At 37.8% G+C, this 17,279-nt stretch overlaps 1 protein-coding gene across 1 annotated transcript in view; it reads right to left on the bottom strand.

Moving 5' to 3' along the window:
• Positions 1 to 2,484: 2,484 nt before the first annotated feature.
• The window catches only part of LOC115590301 (serine/threonine-protein kinase ppk4-like), a 31,467-nt gene continuing 16,672 nt past the window's right edge, over positions 2,485 to 17,279 (bottom strand). The window contains exons 3-7 of the mRNA XM_030431641.1: positions 14,818 to 15,041; positions 13,836 to 13,965; positions 13,661 to 13,761; positions 12,918 to 13,014; positions 2,485 to 2,850 (exon numbers count right to left, since the gene is read on the bottom strand). Of these exons, the coding sequence (XP_030287501.1) occupies positions 2,704 to 2,850; positions 12,918 to 13,014; positions 13,661 to 13,761; positions 13,836 to 13,965; positions 14,818 to 15,041 (699 nt within the window). The 3' untranslated portion in view covers positions 2,485 to 2,703. The remainder of the gene's footprint in view (positions 2,851 to 12,917; positions 13,015 to 13,660; positions 13,762 to 13,835; positions 13,966 to 14,817; positions 15,042 to 17,279) is intronic.

The following is a 17,279-nucleotide window of genomic DNA, read 5'->3' as shown; positions in this document are numbered from 1 at the left end:
CTGGTGTTTGAGTCATTGGGTCCAGACTTGACTGAAGACAGGTGGGACAGAGTCTCATACAGACATGTTACAATGTTAAGGAAACTGGAACTTTGGGCAGGTGTTGTCATCATTCCTGCTTGAAAATTCACCAGCAGTCTTCAATCAGGTGTTTACTGTGGACTGGCATGAATCTCACTGCAACCAGACAAAGAAAGACAACAAAGAAAACATTGTTAATGATAATAATGATAATTATTATTATATAGCACTTACACTGTTGCAAAGTGCTTCCCGCAACAACAACAACAAAAAACAAAACATTAATTAAAGAAGTTGGAACAGAAAAAAAATTAAATGGTGAATGAAGAGTAGGTTTAAAAAATCTCATAAAAAGGCCATCCTATAAATATGATTTCAGGAGGCGCTTAAAACAGTTAACAGATTTAGCAGATCTAATAGATTGAGAGAGACTGAGGGAGAAACTGTGGAGAGTGACTACAGCTGAAAACACACAATCCTTTGGATTTGACATCGAATCAGTGATTTTGATTTTTTTAAGGATAGTTCCGAGGATTTACCCTTAAGGAACTACAGATAACAGGGTAGTAGACATATATGGGAGACATAATTATTGATGTGGCCATGTAAGTATTTGACAGGTATGAAGAAACAAAAACATTTAATGGCAGCACCAGTTCAGAAGCTAATCTATTTAAATGTACTCACTGAAGATGAGTGCTGATAACGATGACGACGAATCAGAGTACTGGCCATACCGCATTCCTGCAAAGTTGATTGCCTTACATTATCCAGCTGCACCGTGCTGTGGAGAAGGTGAAATTATTTGTTAAAAAATTGTATGGCTAAGGTGTTAAAGGGATCATTCTCACTTGGTATGTTGTCTTTGAATTCGCCTAGATCAAGTGTCAATAAATGTTTCCTTCGTAATACATCCAAGTCTCCTTGTATCATCTTTTATTAAGAGTAAACCAATTTCTCCATTATCAAAGTCTTAACCGACTTGCTACAGAAGTTACAGCTAAACATTTTTCTAGCATTAGCAACATTAGCTGTAGCTAACGTTAGCGACTTCTCAGAGCCCTTAAGTGACTCTTTTATTCGGCAAAAAGAAGATAGTGACATGTCCAGCAACTTTTAAGATATAGCTACCTGAACTCCTCTGCTTGAAAGTCAACGAATAAGAGCTAATGTGGCTCTGCGGCTAGCTAACGTTAATCAGACAGTCTCAATGAGCTGTGAATGTGCTTACCTGAAGAAGAGACTCTGCTCCTGTGGGCGCGAAGAAATGGCGGTGACCTGAAATTTCAAGCTTCCGTTAACTCGCGGTCCTCTCTCTTTCTCTTCTCTGTCTGTCTTCTCTGTCTGTATCTATCTATCTAGCTGTGTGTCTGTCTCTCTGTCACAACAACAAACACTGCTCCTGTGGGCGCGAAGCAATGGCGGTGAACTGAAATTCAAAATTTCTAGCTTCCGTTAACTCAGCGGTTCTCTCTCTCTCTCTCTCTCTCTCTCTCTCTCAAAGCTTTATTGACACGAACAACTACAAACACAACAACGTTTTCAATGTCATGTTTTACATATAATAAAAAAAGGTCATGTACAAGAATAAAATAAAAATAGAAATTGTGTTTTCACTATACAAAAGAAAGATATAAAATATACTATTATTTTATGGAAGCCCATTTCCGCCACTTGACAAAAATTATGAGATACTTTGACTTAGTATCTCATAATTATGACTTAGCTATCTCATAATTTTGACTTAGTATCTCATAATTTTTTTTCATCAAGTGGCGGAAATGGACTTCCATATTATTCAAAAAGGATGTGTTAACAATGTTGCAATAAAACTCTATATGATAAACTCTAACGATTGTTGTAGGCCTATGTTTTCCTGTGGGACAATAAAGTTAATCTTATCTTAATTCACTGTGTTTTGACAATAATACAACATTTATAGTTTTCTATTGCATTAAGTGCTTTGTGTCGGCCCGAACAATGCCCCTTAACTGTGATATAATAAGCACATACCACGGCCTGTCATGATGTAGCCTATTGCTTAAATATACCATACTTTTTAACATTCTACTTTCTATACAAATGATGGTATGATTTAATGGTTGTGTACCGTAAATTTAAACGTAAACATCAGCAAAATCTGTAATTCAGACAGAATGATACCGTCAATTTTAGGGTAATTACACGCTTGTGACATTACGGTATTTTACCGTGAATTTAGCAAACTTTTTATAACATTCACAGTAAATTCCATATTTTCTACTTAGTAAGGCCGTAAAATTTAAGTTATTTACTGTTTCTTGATTTACGGTAATTCTTTGTGTAAATACATTTCTTTAATGTATTTACTACAGTGATATACAATTTTTTTATTTTACGGTATTTTACTGTTGCTATTGACAGTTTTTTACCGTAATTTCTACAGACATTTTTTACAGTGCAGGTGTGAATAATAAAATGAATCATGACTGAATTCCATTTAGCTGCTTCAGTTTCAGGGTCCTGGTATTGTTCAGGCTGGTTCACTGTCAGCTCTTATTGGGACACTTCAATAAAAAAGAGACACCATTAATGTTTTCGTAACATTTTCTTTTAGGTCTCATGATATCAGGTGTGAAAAGGCCTCTTGGACTATATTTGTGCAGTGCTGCTGAAGCCTTGCTATGGGGTTGGATTGGGACACTACAACTTATGGTGTTCTTTGACACCAGAACTGGTTGTGCTTGGTTGAGACTCTTGTACTGGGACACCTGGTTGCTCCTCATTTGTGGACAGCATTGTGAACCTTGTGGCGATGTCTTCTCTCTGAAACATTTCCTTCAGGGGGACCTCTGAATTCCATCTTGTAAACACATCCGAAGAGATCAGGAAACAGCTCCATCACTTTAACTTCCTTTGCATCATCCTTACTGCAAAGGAAAAGGAACCTTTCATTACAAAGTATTGAAAACTAGCATATATGGGTGACACCCATAACCAAAGCATCACATCGAGTGCTAGTAGACTGAATGACTCCTGCATTGTGTTTTGGCTTTCATTTGTCATGCATCTTCTTCTATTGAACTGTTTGTGATAGTTATAATAATTCAAGGGAATGTAGTTGACGGATCAGAAATCTAATTTAACACGTTTGGCTACAAATAGTTTATTTAATAACACAGTAAGATACTAGAAATATACAATTAACAAATTAAGATTAAAAATCGCTGATTATCAAATACATTTGAATTTTAACCAATTCCAAGTGCTGATTAAGGCTGCTATCCACTGAAATATTTAGAACAAGCAACTAAACAGGCTTTGTTTTCAAATAGTTTTGTCAAAAGTAGTGTCATGTTTTCTTTTTGACTTTCTACATTTAACTGAAAAAAAGGCTTGTTTTTGGTTTGAAAACTAGTTTTCAGATGAATATAGATGCAGAGCCTCAGCAAGAAGTGGAATGTCATAGTATGTGAGGAAATATATGATCTAAACATTAAAGAGGTCATATTATGCTTTTTGCATCTCCTTTATTGTGTAATGTAGCATGTTTGTGCATGTGAAAGGTCTGCAAAGTGAAAATGCCCAAAGTCCATGCCACAGGGTTATTATTAAATATATACACTCAGTCAGACAGCAGACATACAGTTGCTACTGCTGTAGCAGGGACATTTTAGATCACACTACCTTGTTCGGCATGACCCGCCCTACTCTGCTTCTGATTGGCTACATCCTGCCTATTAAGATATGCGCATGTGCAACTCTCACCAAAGACTTAACAGAGGTGAGATGTCTCACTCACGAGACACAGTGTGAAAAGGGATGCTGCAGTGATGCACCACATGAGAAAAAAGTGTTACGTGTTTTTTTTTAAATGTAAGGTATGCAAACCTAATTCACTAGGATCCCCAAATAAAAGTATGAACCTGGAAATTTGCGTAACATGATCTCTTTAAGGTTTACATGTCTTAAAGATGTACTTTTAGCTAAGTTTCACTCACTGATGCACATGAAGGTTTCGGATGAAGCGCAGTAATCCCAGTATGTGTTCAGGGTAGGGCTTCTTCTTGTCATCCACCTTCTGGAGCAACTCTGGTGAAAACTGTAACACAGAATAAATTGAGTGATAGGGAGGAATATAAAAGTTGAAGTTGTTATGTTACAGTCACCTTCTTTTTCCACTGTCTGAAGGATCCATCCCTGGCGTATTGTTCCATTGAACTAATCAGTTCCGGGTCAGCATGTCGGCAGTTTGACGCCTCCTCCTTTTCGCCAGTGTTTCTCAAGTAGTCAAGTCTCCTGAAAAAAGATTTTGTCTTAGAATATATGAATTACAAAATAAACAAAAATGTCATATAACCTAAAGGTTCTGTTCTAATGTTAAGTTACCTCAAAAACTAAAGCTCTCAGTGACATTTGTAACAATGGTAATAATTAAAAATACAGCCTTGCAACATTACTTACTTACTTACATACTCAACAGTATGTCATTCCATTTGTCTAGATAATGACACAAATCATCTATGGTTGTTATTTATTTCATATTACGTATAATACATATGATAATATCTAATTAAGGTAACAGGTAGAAAGCAACTACACCAGCAGTAGAGTTTTCCTGCAATGTGTCACTAATTGAAAGTCTAATAAGGTCCTAACAAGATCATAATTAGCAGCATATTACCCTGTAATAAAGTGAAACTACATTAAATAAAGCCCAATAAACACACCATCCTCTGAGCGCTGTTCTCTGTCTGATCATTATTAATATGGAACTACATTCATCAATTACAGCCTGTGTTGTCTAATTGAGCCATTGTAGTTCTGTGGTGGAAGCATTAAGTGTGGTGTCTTCAGTATTACTTGGTAGTGAGGGGGTGTCTAATCAATATGTTATGGATCTGATATGGTATTGTATTTGATTTCTTATTGAATGATCTTGTATGCAATAGTATATTTCCTATTTGGTTTCTAATTACAATATAATTTGGCATAGTAGTCTAAGTATTTACATTTTAGGTCTAATAATACATTCCTGATTATAACCTGATTTAGGCATGTAGTTTATAATTAGGGTAGAACTTAGTTATTCTTCTTTCTAGTTTTTGTCTAATTTGTTGTAACATTCGACTTGTAACATCTTATTAGTTAAGAAGGCTATAACTGTCTGTGTTTACTGTCTAATAAATACCATGTTATTCCTACTTTTTTCTAATTTGACCAAAAGTATGTCTTAGTACGTCTCATTAATGTGTTTTAATATAAAGTGCATCTATGTCACACAAATCACAAACATCTTTCAACAACAGGTTTTGAGGTGTCTGTGTTACTACATATTCTGAGCTATGATTTACCTGTGACAGATTGTTTTTCCTCATGTGAGTTAAGGAATGTGGACGGTGTTGGGTTTCCATGTGCAGGGGCCCCTGGAGTCATTAATCAGCTCTGTGTCTGTGTTAAAGGTTAACTGACTTTGGCCCTCATGCCAGATGTTTGGAGATGCTCAAGAATATATATTTCCACGTATGAACAGAGAGATAATCTGGTCAACTTTAGGGGACAAGGAGTGACATCAGCAGAGTTAGGTGATTCACAGAAAATGAGCAGGGGGGCAGACCAACTCCTCTTTCACCTGTTGGATAGAGGGACCCGCAATCCACCAAAGTGACCAATTAGAAGAAGTAGGTAGATCCTTTTATCACCAAACTACACGCTGACACCTTTGATGGAGACAGTCCAGAAACAACACTTTCCTTCCTACCTTTCAGTGGTCCAGAAGAAGGGATGCTTCAAGCATTCTTCCACTGTAGGTCTGCTCTCTGGTTCTTTACTGATCATCCACTCGATGAGGTCTTTTGCCACCAAATCTTCAACATGGTCCAACGTGTACAAACCTTTATGAATGTTGTACTCACATTCAAAGGTGTCGCCGAAAGGATGGTGTCCTCCAGAGAGCATGTAATAAATCAGCATCCCTGCCACCTTGAGAATTAAGAGAACAGTTTTGCAATATAAAAAGTATTTTCTCCAAGTCATCAATTGGGTTTACATAGCAGTAAAACTGACCTGTATATCAGTGCTCCGCTTGTATCGTATGTCAGCTTCGTCTGTTAAAGTCTCCCTGGCCATCCAGCATTTAGTTCCTGCACTGCCTGTGAGACAAGTTGTTTGTCCTTTCAGTAACCGCCTACTGATGCCAAAATCTGCTAATCTCGCCCTCCCCGTAACATCTGCAAGACAAATCAAAGAAGACAAACTCAGACATTAAAATCATGTTTCAAACTTATACATTGAAATATTGTTGTTATTTTTAATATTTAAAACTTTTCTTACCAATCAAAACATTCTGTGGTTTGAGATCACGGTGAAGAATTGGAGGATTTTGGCAGTGAAGCACTTTTAAACTCTTTAGAACCTGATAGACAAGTTTCTCTTTCAGCAGACCACCATCATTGTTTCTGATGCATTCTTCCAGGGTGTATTCACAAAGCTGAAGACCAAGATATCCAAAGTTCTCATCCTCTGCATAGTCAACGTATCGTACAATAAATGGATGATCAAGTTCTGGAAGTCGTAGAAATCCCTCTTCATTCCTCAGAACTTGATAGTTGCTTTTTTTCATTCTCTTGATAGCAACCTCAGTGCCATCATCTCTCAGCCCCAAGAAGACGTCAGTACCATCACTGCCCTCTGCTATGCGGAACTCTTCATCTTTCACATAAATCATGCTCCCAATTCTGGTTACTCTGCTTCTATCAGTGCTAACCAGATTCTCTATTTTTTCTCTCCACCTCTTGCTGATTTGTAGCCATGTGTGTGTATCTGATGACACAGTGGTGTTGGAGTGGAGTGGCTGAACATTTGAAGTTGACTCCACAACAGGAATTGATGTTGGATCAGTTGCATCGCTCAGATACTTGTCATTTGGGTCTTCTTCCTTGTCTGATATGTCAATATTCCTGTTCTTCATTGTCTTCTTGTTGGTCTTCTTTTTCGTCAGCCCAGGTGAGGCTGTACAGTCCTCACATTCCACGTTTGGTTTGCTGAAATGATTGTTCAATCGTCTGAGAACTTCTTTCAGCTTGTCATGGTTGGTCATTTCTGCAGATGTCAGTATGTCCTCAGGCACTGCAGTTATCCCCACTGATGTAAAGATGTTACCCACATGTTCAACTGAAACTAAGTTTGCAAATACACCATATGTGATGACTCTGATCTCTGAGTGGTGATGGACCTTTACAAAAGGAGCAACTGCTTTGCACAATTTCTTGACAAAGTTCAGATCCCAGCCATCTGTGCCTTTTGTTTTCTGTGTTATCACATACAGTGTTTGCAGAACAGTTTCACACACATCAGGTCTCTCTTTTAAGCGAAGCCTGTCCAGTAGTTTGGGGACTAAAGCTTGTGCTTGTTCTTTTGGTATTTCCTCCACAGTACACAGAACTGCATGTAAAGTAATAATAGTGTCATGTACATATTCCTTGCGAATGTTTGGAATGCGTCTGACTGCTCCTTCAATGTAGGTGTTCAGATTTCCAGTGTCCTTCAGCCATTTGATACTTCCCTGGCGGTATTTCTCTCCATCTGGCCCAGGTTCAGTAAAAAGAACTTCATTAATGGTCAGATGGGTCTGAGGATGCTCCAACAGCATGTGACTGTGAAAAGTTTGAAACACTTGTTCAGGTGTTTTACTTTGCACAGCAATTGCCACATCCAGAAAATATCTGATTTCAGAGCATAATTTATCTCCTTTCGATGCGAGCTTGTGAATCAGCCGAGTTATTTTCACATTGTCAGTCACATGTTGAGGATGAGTGCCATCTAAGTGTGTCACCAATGCACCAGCAGAGATGAGCACTTTTGCAACATCATGTCGGTTGTTGATGGCAGCAACTTGCAGTGGTGTGTATGGATGTAGATCCCATCCATCTGGATAAGCTCTTGCTTCAAGCAGTTCCTCCACAAAATCAAGTGGTGCTTCATACATTGAGACATAATGCAGAGGTGTGAAGCCTTGCTCTGAAACATTGTTTGGGTTTGCACCCTGCCGCAAAAGGAAAGTAAAAATATCCCAGTTGTGAGTTACAACAGCAGCAGTCAGTGGGGTTATGAAGTCATTACACTCTGTGCATGGGTAAAGTTCATTTATGTCGTTCTCCTTTAGTAATCTTTTTAGCCTCTTGAGGTTGTTGTCAAATACACACTGTATTATAGGATGTGTTCCTGTTGGGGGTGCTGTCAGTTGGAACTGTGGGTTGATATTCATTTCTTTTCTTCAGTGTAACTGTGAAAAGAAAAAGTTAGAATATTACTGTTACATGAGGTGTGAATCATATCATTTTCAAATAAAATGTGATCAAGCTTCACTTAATGATACAATTCCAAATAAATGGTAAAAAGTAAGTTGTAGTTTGTCTTATCTCAAATGAACGAATACGTAGTGCAACACCTTTCCCTCACTGACCTTTAGAATTTAAACTTCCTCCTTCAGGTCTGCAACAGGAGTTAAACTTTGAATAAGCAGAGCTGTGGACGTTTCGTTAATAGACTTCGGTGGTCGCAGGTACAAGGTGAAATATTGTGTTTTCATGTAAACTTTCATTCTGATGACTTCAAATAACCACAAGAGTGAAAACTAAAGGAGAGTAGATCAACATGACTGTGTTTGTTTAAGGCGAGCACACTGATTATTGGTTGTGAATAACCGTCTGTTATTTTGACCTCAATCTCTTCCACATTTTTCAATGTGTTCACTCCACTAAAACACAAAAATATTCGTCTCAATTGGGAATTCACTGTGTCTATTTTACTCATCGATAACATTCATAATTACAAAGATAATCGATGATTGTCTGCCATTTTTTTCCATTCAAGCAGAATGGCCCTTGTTTCCACAATCCCTGCTCAAGCAGACAAATAACAATTCAAACTCTATAAGCTGCTTTTCCACACAATTCAAGCAACACTGCAGTTTGGCTCACAGCTTGTATTCTATTTTTTTATTTCACATCTGGAAGTTCTTTTGAACTTCCCTTCTCTGATTTACAGTACAAGTTGAAGGTGAATGTTAAGAGAATTGTAGGAAGAATTTTAAGTAGTGTGTACCGTAGTATGAATTCTGTTGATCAAAACTTAACAAGCTGTGCTTTATCTGTGTTTCTTCCAGCTTCTCGTTCTGTCCCGAGAAAGGAAAAGACCTGTTAGATGATGGGTTGGGCTTTTACAGGAAGTGGGAGGACTTTCCCCTTGTAGTTTTTTTAACCCTTTGTTAGGTCAAAAATGACCTGGTGACGTTGTTTTCTTGCAATATCTTCTATCTTCTCTATATCTGACCCGCTAATGGAAGAGTGTCGGGTCCAATCACCTTTCTTTAGAGCAAAGCTGGTCCAGTAGTTGGGGGACTAAAGCTTGTGCTTGTTCATTTAGTATTTCCTCCACAGTACACAGAACTGCATGTAAAATAATAATAGTATCCTTTACATGTTCCTTATGAATGTTTGGAAAGCGACTCACTGCTCCTTCAATGTAGGTGTTCAGATATTCAGTGTCCTTCAACCATTTGATACTTCCATGGCGGTATTTCTCTTCATCTGACCCAGTTACAGTAAAAAGAACTTCAGTCATGGTCAGATGTGTCTGAGGATCCTCCAACAGCATGTGACTGTCAGAAGTTTTGAACACTTGTTCAGGTGTTTTACTTTGCACAGCAATTCCCACATCCAGCAAATATCTGATTTCAGATAATAATTTTTCTCCTTTCAATGCAAAGTTGTGAATCATCTGACTTATTTTTTCATTGTGAGTCACATGTTGAGGATGAGTGACAAGTAACTCGGTCACTGTTGCACCAGCAGAGATGAGCACAGTCACATCAACCTCTCTGTCATTGGTGGCAGCAGCTTGCAGTGGTGGGTATACCTGTAGATCACATCCATCTGGATTAGCTCTTGCTTCAAGCAGTTTCTCCACAAAATCAAGTGATGCTTTATATAGTAACACATAATGCAGAGGTGTTTAAGTTTTTCTGGGAAATATTGTTTGGGCTTTCACCCTGCTGCAAAAGGAAAGTAAAAATATCCCTGTGATGAGTTAGTTGATTAAGTTTCAGTTTTGGTCAGTCAAGGAAAAAAAGACAATCAGGTCACTCCTCCGAATCCAGACTTGTTCAGTTTCTTGCAGTTTAAACACAATAAGAGCACAAAGCCTGTTACTGTTTAAAAAATAAAGAGAGAAAGATTATAAATGACATGGCTGAAGCATCCTTGAGCAAGATGCTGAACCCCAACACTGCTCCTGATGTGCAGTTGGTAGACACTGGCAGACACTGCCATCAGTAAAGGCCCTGCGATGAGCTGGCGACTCATCCAGGCCTTCGCCCATAGAGTCACTGGATTTGGCCCCAGTACCCCCGCTCCACCTTGAAAAAGGTGGTATAAAAGCGGTAACATCACCCGCGCACCGCATGGATAAAGCGGAAGAAAACGAAACGAAACAAAAAGACATTGTGATATTTCAGTGTTTATAAATGATGATACTGTATCACTCACTGGTGCTCAAGGAAGTTTTTGATGAAGCGCAGTCCTCCCAGTGTGTTTGGGAGGCTTGGTTATGAGTATCCATCTTATTGATCAACTTTGATGGAAACTGCAACACCTCAAATAATTATTCTGAGTTGTTAATAACTGTCTCGTGCTGCTGTTCTCTAACTGTGGTGGTATGTGAGCTCCCTCTAGTGGTATGCACAGGAATCCAAGGAACATTTATAGAAAATAAAATACATCAAAAACGTTTAGGAACATATCATTCTACATAAAATACAACAGAACTGCGAATGGAAATGACTAAACTGAAGTGTAATTCAAAAATAAGTTTTGTCTTTCCTGTAATAAATATTTTTTTGTTTCAGCATGCTACATAGTCACATTACACATGACATCCATGATTGCAGTAAATACCAAGCAACAACCTCAAGGGCTGAGACATGAAGCCAATGCAGGAGTAACAAAAAATGCAGTCCCTCGAATGGCCACTTGAGGCTGACTCCAAAAGTGAGTCAGTCTCCACTGAATCTCCATTTTTTTTTCTGTCTGTCTACCTTACTCTGTCTTCCTGTTCACAGTTAGTAAGATAAAGTCATTCCCCATAAATGAAGAGGAAGTTTCAGTGCACTACAAAAGTGCAGGGCAAAGATAACACAAGCTCCTTTAGAGAGGTTAGTCAAGTTAATGCGCTGTCTACACAATATCATGAATATTTTGTTTGCAACAAAGAAAGTACGGGAAGTAATTTATCCTGTGAGGGGAGACTAGATGTTCAATTCATGTTGCGCTACATTATAGCAGCCATAACCTGAACATAATGTAACATAACATAACATAACATAATGCTAATATAACCCTAACCTAACATAACATAATGCTAATATAACCCGAACATAACAAAACATAACATAACATGACATAACACAACATAATGCTAATATAACCCGAACATAACATGACGTAACGTAACGTAAGGAAACATATCTTCCAATCATATTTTCAGACATTAATTGCTGAACCAATGCTAATATAACCATAACATAACGTGACATAATGCTAATATAACCCGAACATAACATAACATAACATAAGGAAACATATCTTACAATCATATTTTCAATTAAAACAAACTCAAGAAATAATCAGGATTTTGGAAAGCTCTCATATTTATTCAAGTTGTGAAAATACATATATATTTTCAATACTATTCAATTGATGAACAAGGTCCCTTCTCCTTCTGAGTTTAATACATTTATGTAAAAGAACATTTTATTTTTTCAAAGCAAGCGCAAACATCCATTCAGATATTTGTGTGACAAACAGGAATTGCAGTCTTTGTTTTATGTACATCTTGTAGGCTGTAAGTCAGAATTCAATGTTTTCAAAGAACAGAACTAAACCTCTTTATTTCTCTTGTAATGTTGTTGAAATGGCAGTACATGTGAGAGACTATGGCAGAACGGGTAACGAGACAGGATAATCAAGAAAGTAAAATGACTCGCATAATGTAGTTAAGTGAAAAAATACACAAAATTGTAAAATTATAGAACAAACGTAACCATTGTCATCTTCAGGGTCTTTTCAGGTAATATTGACGCACCAAGCAGTGAAAAGAACTATAATTTTGCAACCCACATGGTTAGCTGGTCCAACTCTACCACAACATTATGTTTTTTGTTCATACAACATGACTTGTATAATTTGTAAGATACAACTAAAATCGTCAGATAAATGTAGCAAAATAAAAGAAGAAGAGTTCCTGATTATGATGATTCTCATGTAAAAGTATAAAATCTTAAAAAATACAACTTCTATACCATAACAAGTGAGGAGAAAGTCCTTTGAATTGTTCTTTTATTTTATCTTTCTAATCTACTTACTGTTACTGTCAGCCTTTTGAAAATAGTTATTATGTACAACACATACGCAAAACTTTACAGGCTTATTTCACAGGAAACATGTTGACATGTCACAGTAAGTAAAAGCACAGGCGTGAATAATAAAATGAATCATGACTGAATTCCATTTAGCTGCTTCAGTTTCAGGGTCCTGGTATTGTTCATGCTGGTTCACTGTCAGGTCTTATTGGGACACTTCAATAAAAAAGAGACACCATTAATGTTTTCGTAACATTTCCTTTTAGGTCTCATGATATCAGGTGTGAAAAGGCCTCTTGGACTATCTTTGTGCAGTGCTGCTGAAGCCTTGCTATGGAGTTGGATTGGGACACTACAACTAATGGTGTTCTTTGACACCAGAACTGGTTGTGCTTGGTTGAGACTCTTGTACTGGGACACCCGGGTGCTCCTCATTTGTGGACAGCATTGTGAACCTTGTGGCGATGTCTTCTCTCTGAAACATTTCCTTCAGGGGTACCTCTGAATTCCAACCTTTGCTCTTGGCAAACTTGTAAACACATCCGAAGAGATCAGGAAACAGCTCCATCACTTTAACTTTGTCTTCATATTTGGCACTGCAAAGGAAAAGGAACCTTTCATTACAAAGTATTGAAAACTAGCATATATGGTTGAATGATACCCATAACCAAAGCATCACATCGTGTGCTAGTAGACTTAATGACTCCTGCATTGTGTTTTGACTTTCATTTGTCATGTATCTTCTTCTATTGAACTGTTTGTGATAGAAATAATAATTCAAGGGAATGTAGTTGACGGATCAGAAATCAAATTTTTCACGTTTGGCTACAAATAGTTTGTTAAATAACACAGAGTAAGATACTAGAAAAATACAATTAACAAATTAAGTAAGATTAAAAATCATTTCCTCTGGCTGCACTGTTTAAATCATGCATACTGCACTGACAGGGCTGACAAAGAAAAGGTCTGCATGACAAATAACATGCTCAGTTTCTGGTGGTTGGCTTTAATAGCTGATTATGAAATACATTTACATATATATATGTGTATATATATATATATATATATGGAAGGGAGAAGGAACAATGCATCACATGAGAACAATGATGTGTTTTTGAAAATGTATGTAAACCTATTCTACTCGGACCCCCAGATAAAAGTATGAATCTGAAAATTAGCATAATATGACCTCTTTAAGAATTCTATGTCTTAAAGATGTACTTTTAGCTGAGTTTCACTCACTAGTGCCAATGAAGGTTTCGGATGAAGCGCAGTAATCCCAGTATGTGTTCGGGGTAGGGTTCACTAAACTCATCCATCTCCTGGACCAACTCTGGTGGAAACTGTAACACCGAAAATTATTAGTGATAAAGTTGAATTTAGGAAACAAAAGTTTAAGCTGTCATGTTGCAGTCACCTTCTTTTTCCACTGTCTGAAGGATCCATCCCTGGCATATTGTTCCATTGAACGAATCAGTTCCGGGTCAGCATGTCGGCATTTTACTGCCTCCTCCCTGTTGCCAGTCTCTCTCAAGTATTCAACTCTGCTGACAAAGAGTTTGTCTTAGAATAAATGAGTTATAAAATAAACAAAAATATCATACAACCTAAAGGTTCTGTTCTAATGTTAAGTAACCTCAAAAACTAAAAAGAATACAGCCTTGCAACATAGCCTTACTCAACAGTATGTCATTACATTTGTCTCGATAATGACACAAATGATATATCCTTATTGTTTATTTGATATAACACATAATATATATATATAATATGAAAATGTCTAAATAGTGTAACAGATGAAAAGCAACTACACCAGCAGTACAGTTTTCTTGTGTCACTAATTGACCTCTAAGAAAGTCTAATAACGTCCTAACAAGGTGATAATTGGCAACATATTGCCCTGTAATAAAGTGAAACTACATTAAATAACGCCCAATAAATGCACCATCCTCTGACTGCTGTTCTCTGTCTGATCATTATTAATATGGAACTACATTCATCAATTACAGCCTGTGTTGTCTAATTGAGCCATTGTAGTTCTGTGGTGGAAGCATTAAGTGTGGTGTCTTCAGTATTACTTGGTAGTGAGGGGGTGTCTAATCAATATGTTATGGATCTGATATGGTATTGTATTTGATTTCTTATTGCATGATCTTGTATGCAATAGTATAGTTCCTATTTGGTTCCTAATTACAATATAATTCAGCATAGCATTCTAAGTATTTACATTTTAGGTCTGATAATACATTCTTTTCAATTCCTAATCTTAACCTGATTTAGGTGTATGGTTTATAATTAGGGTAGAACTTAATTATACTTATTTCTAATTTGACAAAAAGTGTGGGATAGTATGTCTTATTATTGTGCTCTAACATAAAGTGCACCTTTTTCCTTCCTACCTCTCAGGTTTCCAGAAGAAGGGATGACTCAAGCATTCTTCCACTGTAGGTCTGCTCTCTGGTTCTTTACTGATCATCCACTCGATGAGGTCCTTTGCCACCAAATCTTCAACATGGTCCAACGTGTACAAACCTTCATCAATGTTGTACTCACATTTACGAGGTTTGTCCCCAAAAGGATGGTGTCCTCCAGAGAGGATGTAATAAATCAGCATCCCTGCCACCTTGAGAATTAAGAGAACAGTTTTGCAATACAGGAAGTATTTTCTTCAAGTCATCAATTGAGTTTACATAACAGTAAAACTGACCTGTACATCAGTGCTCCGCTTGTATCTTATGTCAGCTTCGTCTGTTAAAGTCTCCCTGGCCATCCAGCATTTAGTTCCTGCACTGCCTGTGCAATAAGTTGTTTGTCCTTTGGGTAACCGTCTACTGATGCCAAAATCAGCTAATCTCGCCCTCCCGGTAACATCTGCAAGACAAATCACAAATAAGGTATAATAATTAGATATTTTAAATACTGTTGCTGTTATTTTGAATTTCTGATTTAATTGTATTATTTTAGTACATTTTGAACTTTTCTTACCAATCAAAACATTCTGTGGTTTGAGATCACGGTGAAGAATTGAAGGATTTTGACAGTGAAGCACTTTTAAACTCTCCAGAACCTGATAGACAAGTTTCTCTTTCAGCAGACCACCATCATTGTTTCTGATGTATTCTTCCAGGGTGTATTCACAAAGCTGAAGACCAAGATATCCAAAGTACTCATCCTCTGCAAAGTCAACGTATCGTACAATAGATGGATGATCAAGTTCTGGAAGTCGTAGAAATCCCTCCTCATTCCTCAGCGTTTGATAGTTGCTTTTTGTCATTCTCTTAATAGCAACCTCAGTGCCATCATCTCTCAGCCCCAAGAAGACTTCAGTACCATCACTGCCCTTCGCTATGCAGAACTCTGGATCATTCACATAAATCATGCTCCCAACTCTGGTTACTCTGCTTCTATCAGCTCTGTTTCTATCCAGCTTCTCTAATTTTTCTCTCCGCCTCTTGCTGATTGGTAGCCATGTGTGTGTATCTGATGACACAGTGGTGTTGGAGTGGAGTGGCTGAACATTTGAAGTTGACTCCACAACAGAAATTGATAATGGATCAGTTGCACCACTCAAACACTTATCATTTGGGTCTTCTTCCTTGTCTGATTTTTCATTGTTCTTGTTCTTCTTTTTCTTCTTCTTGTTCTTCTTTTTCCTCGGCCCAGGTGAGGCTGTACAGTCCTCACATTCCTTTGGTTTGCTGAAATGATTGTTCAGTCGTCTGAGAACTTCTTTCAGCTTGTCATCAGTGCCCATTTCTGCAGACAGCAGTGTGTCCTCAGGCACTGCAGTTATCCCCACTGATGTAAAGATGTCACCCACATGTTCAACTGAAAGTAAGTTGGCAAACACACCATATGTGAAGACTCTGATCTCTGAGTGGTGATGGACCTTTACAAAAGGAGCAACTGTTTTGCACAATTTTGTGACAAAGTTCAGATCCCAGCCATCTGTGCCTTTTGTTTTCTGTGTTATCACATACAGTGTTTGCAGAACAGCTCCACATACATCAGGTCTCTCTTTTAAGCAAAGCTGGTCCAGTAGTTTGGGGACTAAAGCTTGTGCTTGTTCATTTGGTATTTCCTCCACAGTACACAGAACAGTATGTAACGTAATAATAGTGCGATGTACATGTTCCTTGGGAATGTTTGGAAAGCGTCTGACTGCTCCTTCAATGTAGGTGTTCAGATTTCCAGTGTCCTTCAGCCATTTGATACTTTCATGGCGGTATTTCTTTTCATTCGGCCCAGTTACAGTAAAAAGAACTTCAATCATGGTCAGATGGGTCTGAGGATCCTCCAACAACATGTGACTGTCAAATGATTTGAACACTTGTTCAGGTGTTTTACTTGGCACAGCAATTTCCACATCCAGGAAATATCTGATTACAGAGCATAATTTATCTCCTTTTGATGCGAGCTTGTGAATCATCTGAGTAATTTTTTCATTGTGAGTCACATGTTGAGGATGAGAGACAAGTAAGTATGTCACTGCTGCACCAGCAGAGATGAGCACTTTCACAACATCCTCTCTGTCGTAGATGGCAGCAGTGTGCAGTGGTGAGTATACCTGTAGACCACATCCATCGGGATTAGCTCTTGCTTTAAGCAGTTTCTCTACAAAAAAAAGTGGTGCTTGGGATATTGAGACATAATGCAGAGGTGTGAAGTTTTTCTGGGAAACACGGTTTGGGTCTGCACCGTGCTGCAAAAGGTGAGCAAAAATATCCCTGTTGTTATTTACAATAGCAGCAGTCAGTGGGCTTATGAGGTCATTACACTTTGTGCATGGGTAAATGCCATTAATGTCGTTCTCCTTTAGTAATTTTTTCAGCTTCTTAAGGTTATTGTCAACTACACACTG

Source organism: Sparus aurata, chromosome 10, assembly GCF_900880675.1.
Source record: "Sparus aurata chromosome 10, fSpaAur1.1, whole genome shotgun sequence".
Taxonomy (NCBI): Eukaryota; Metazoa; Chordata; class Actinopteri; order Spariformes; family Sparidae; genus Sparus; species Sparus aurata.
The sequence above is the reverse complement of the archived record's forward strand: the minus strand, read 5'-3'. Positions and strand labels throughout refer to the sequence as shown.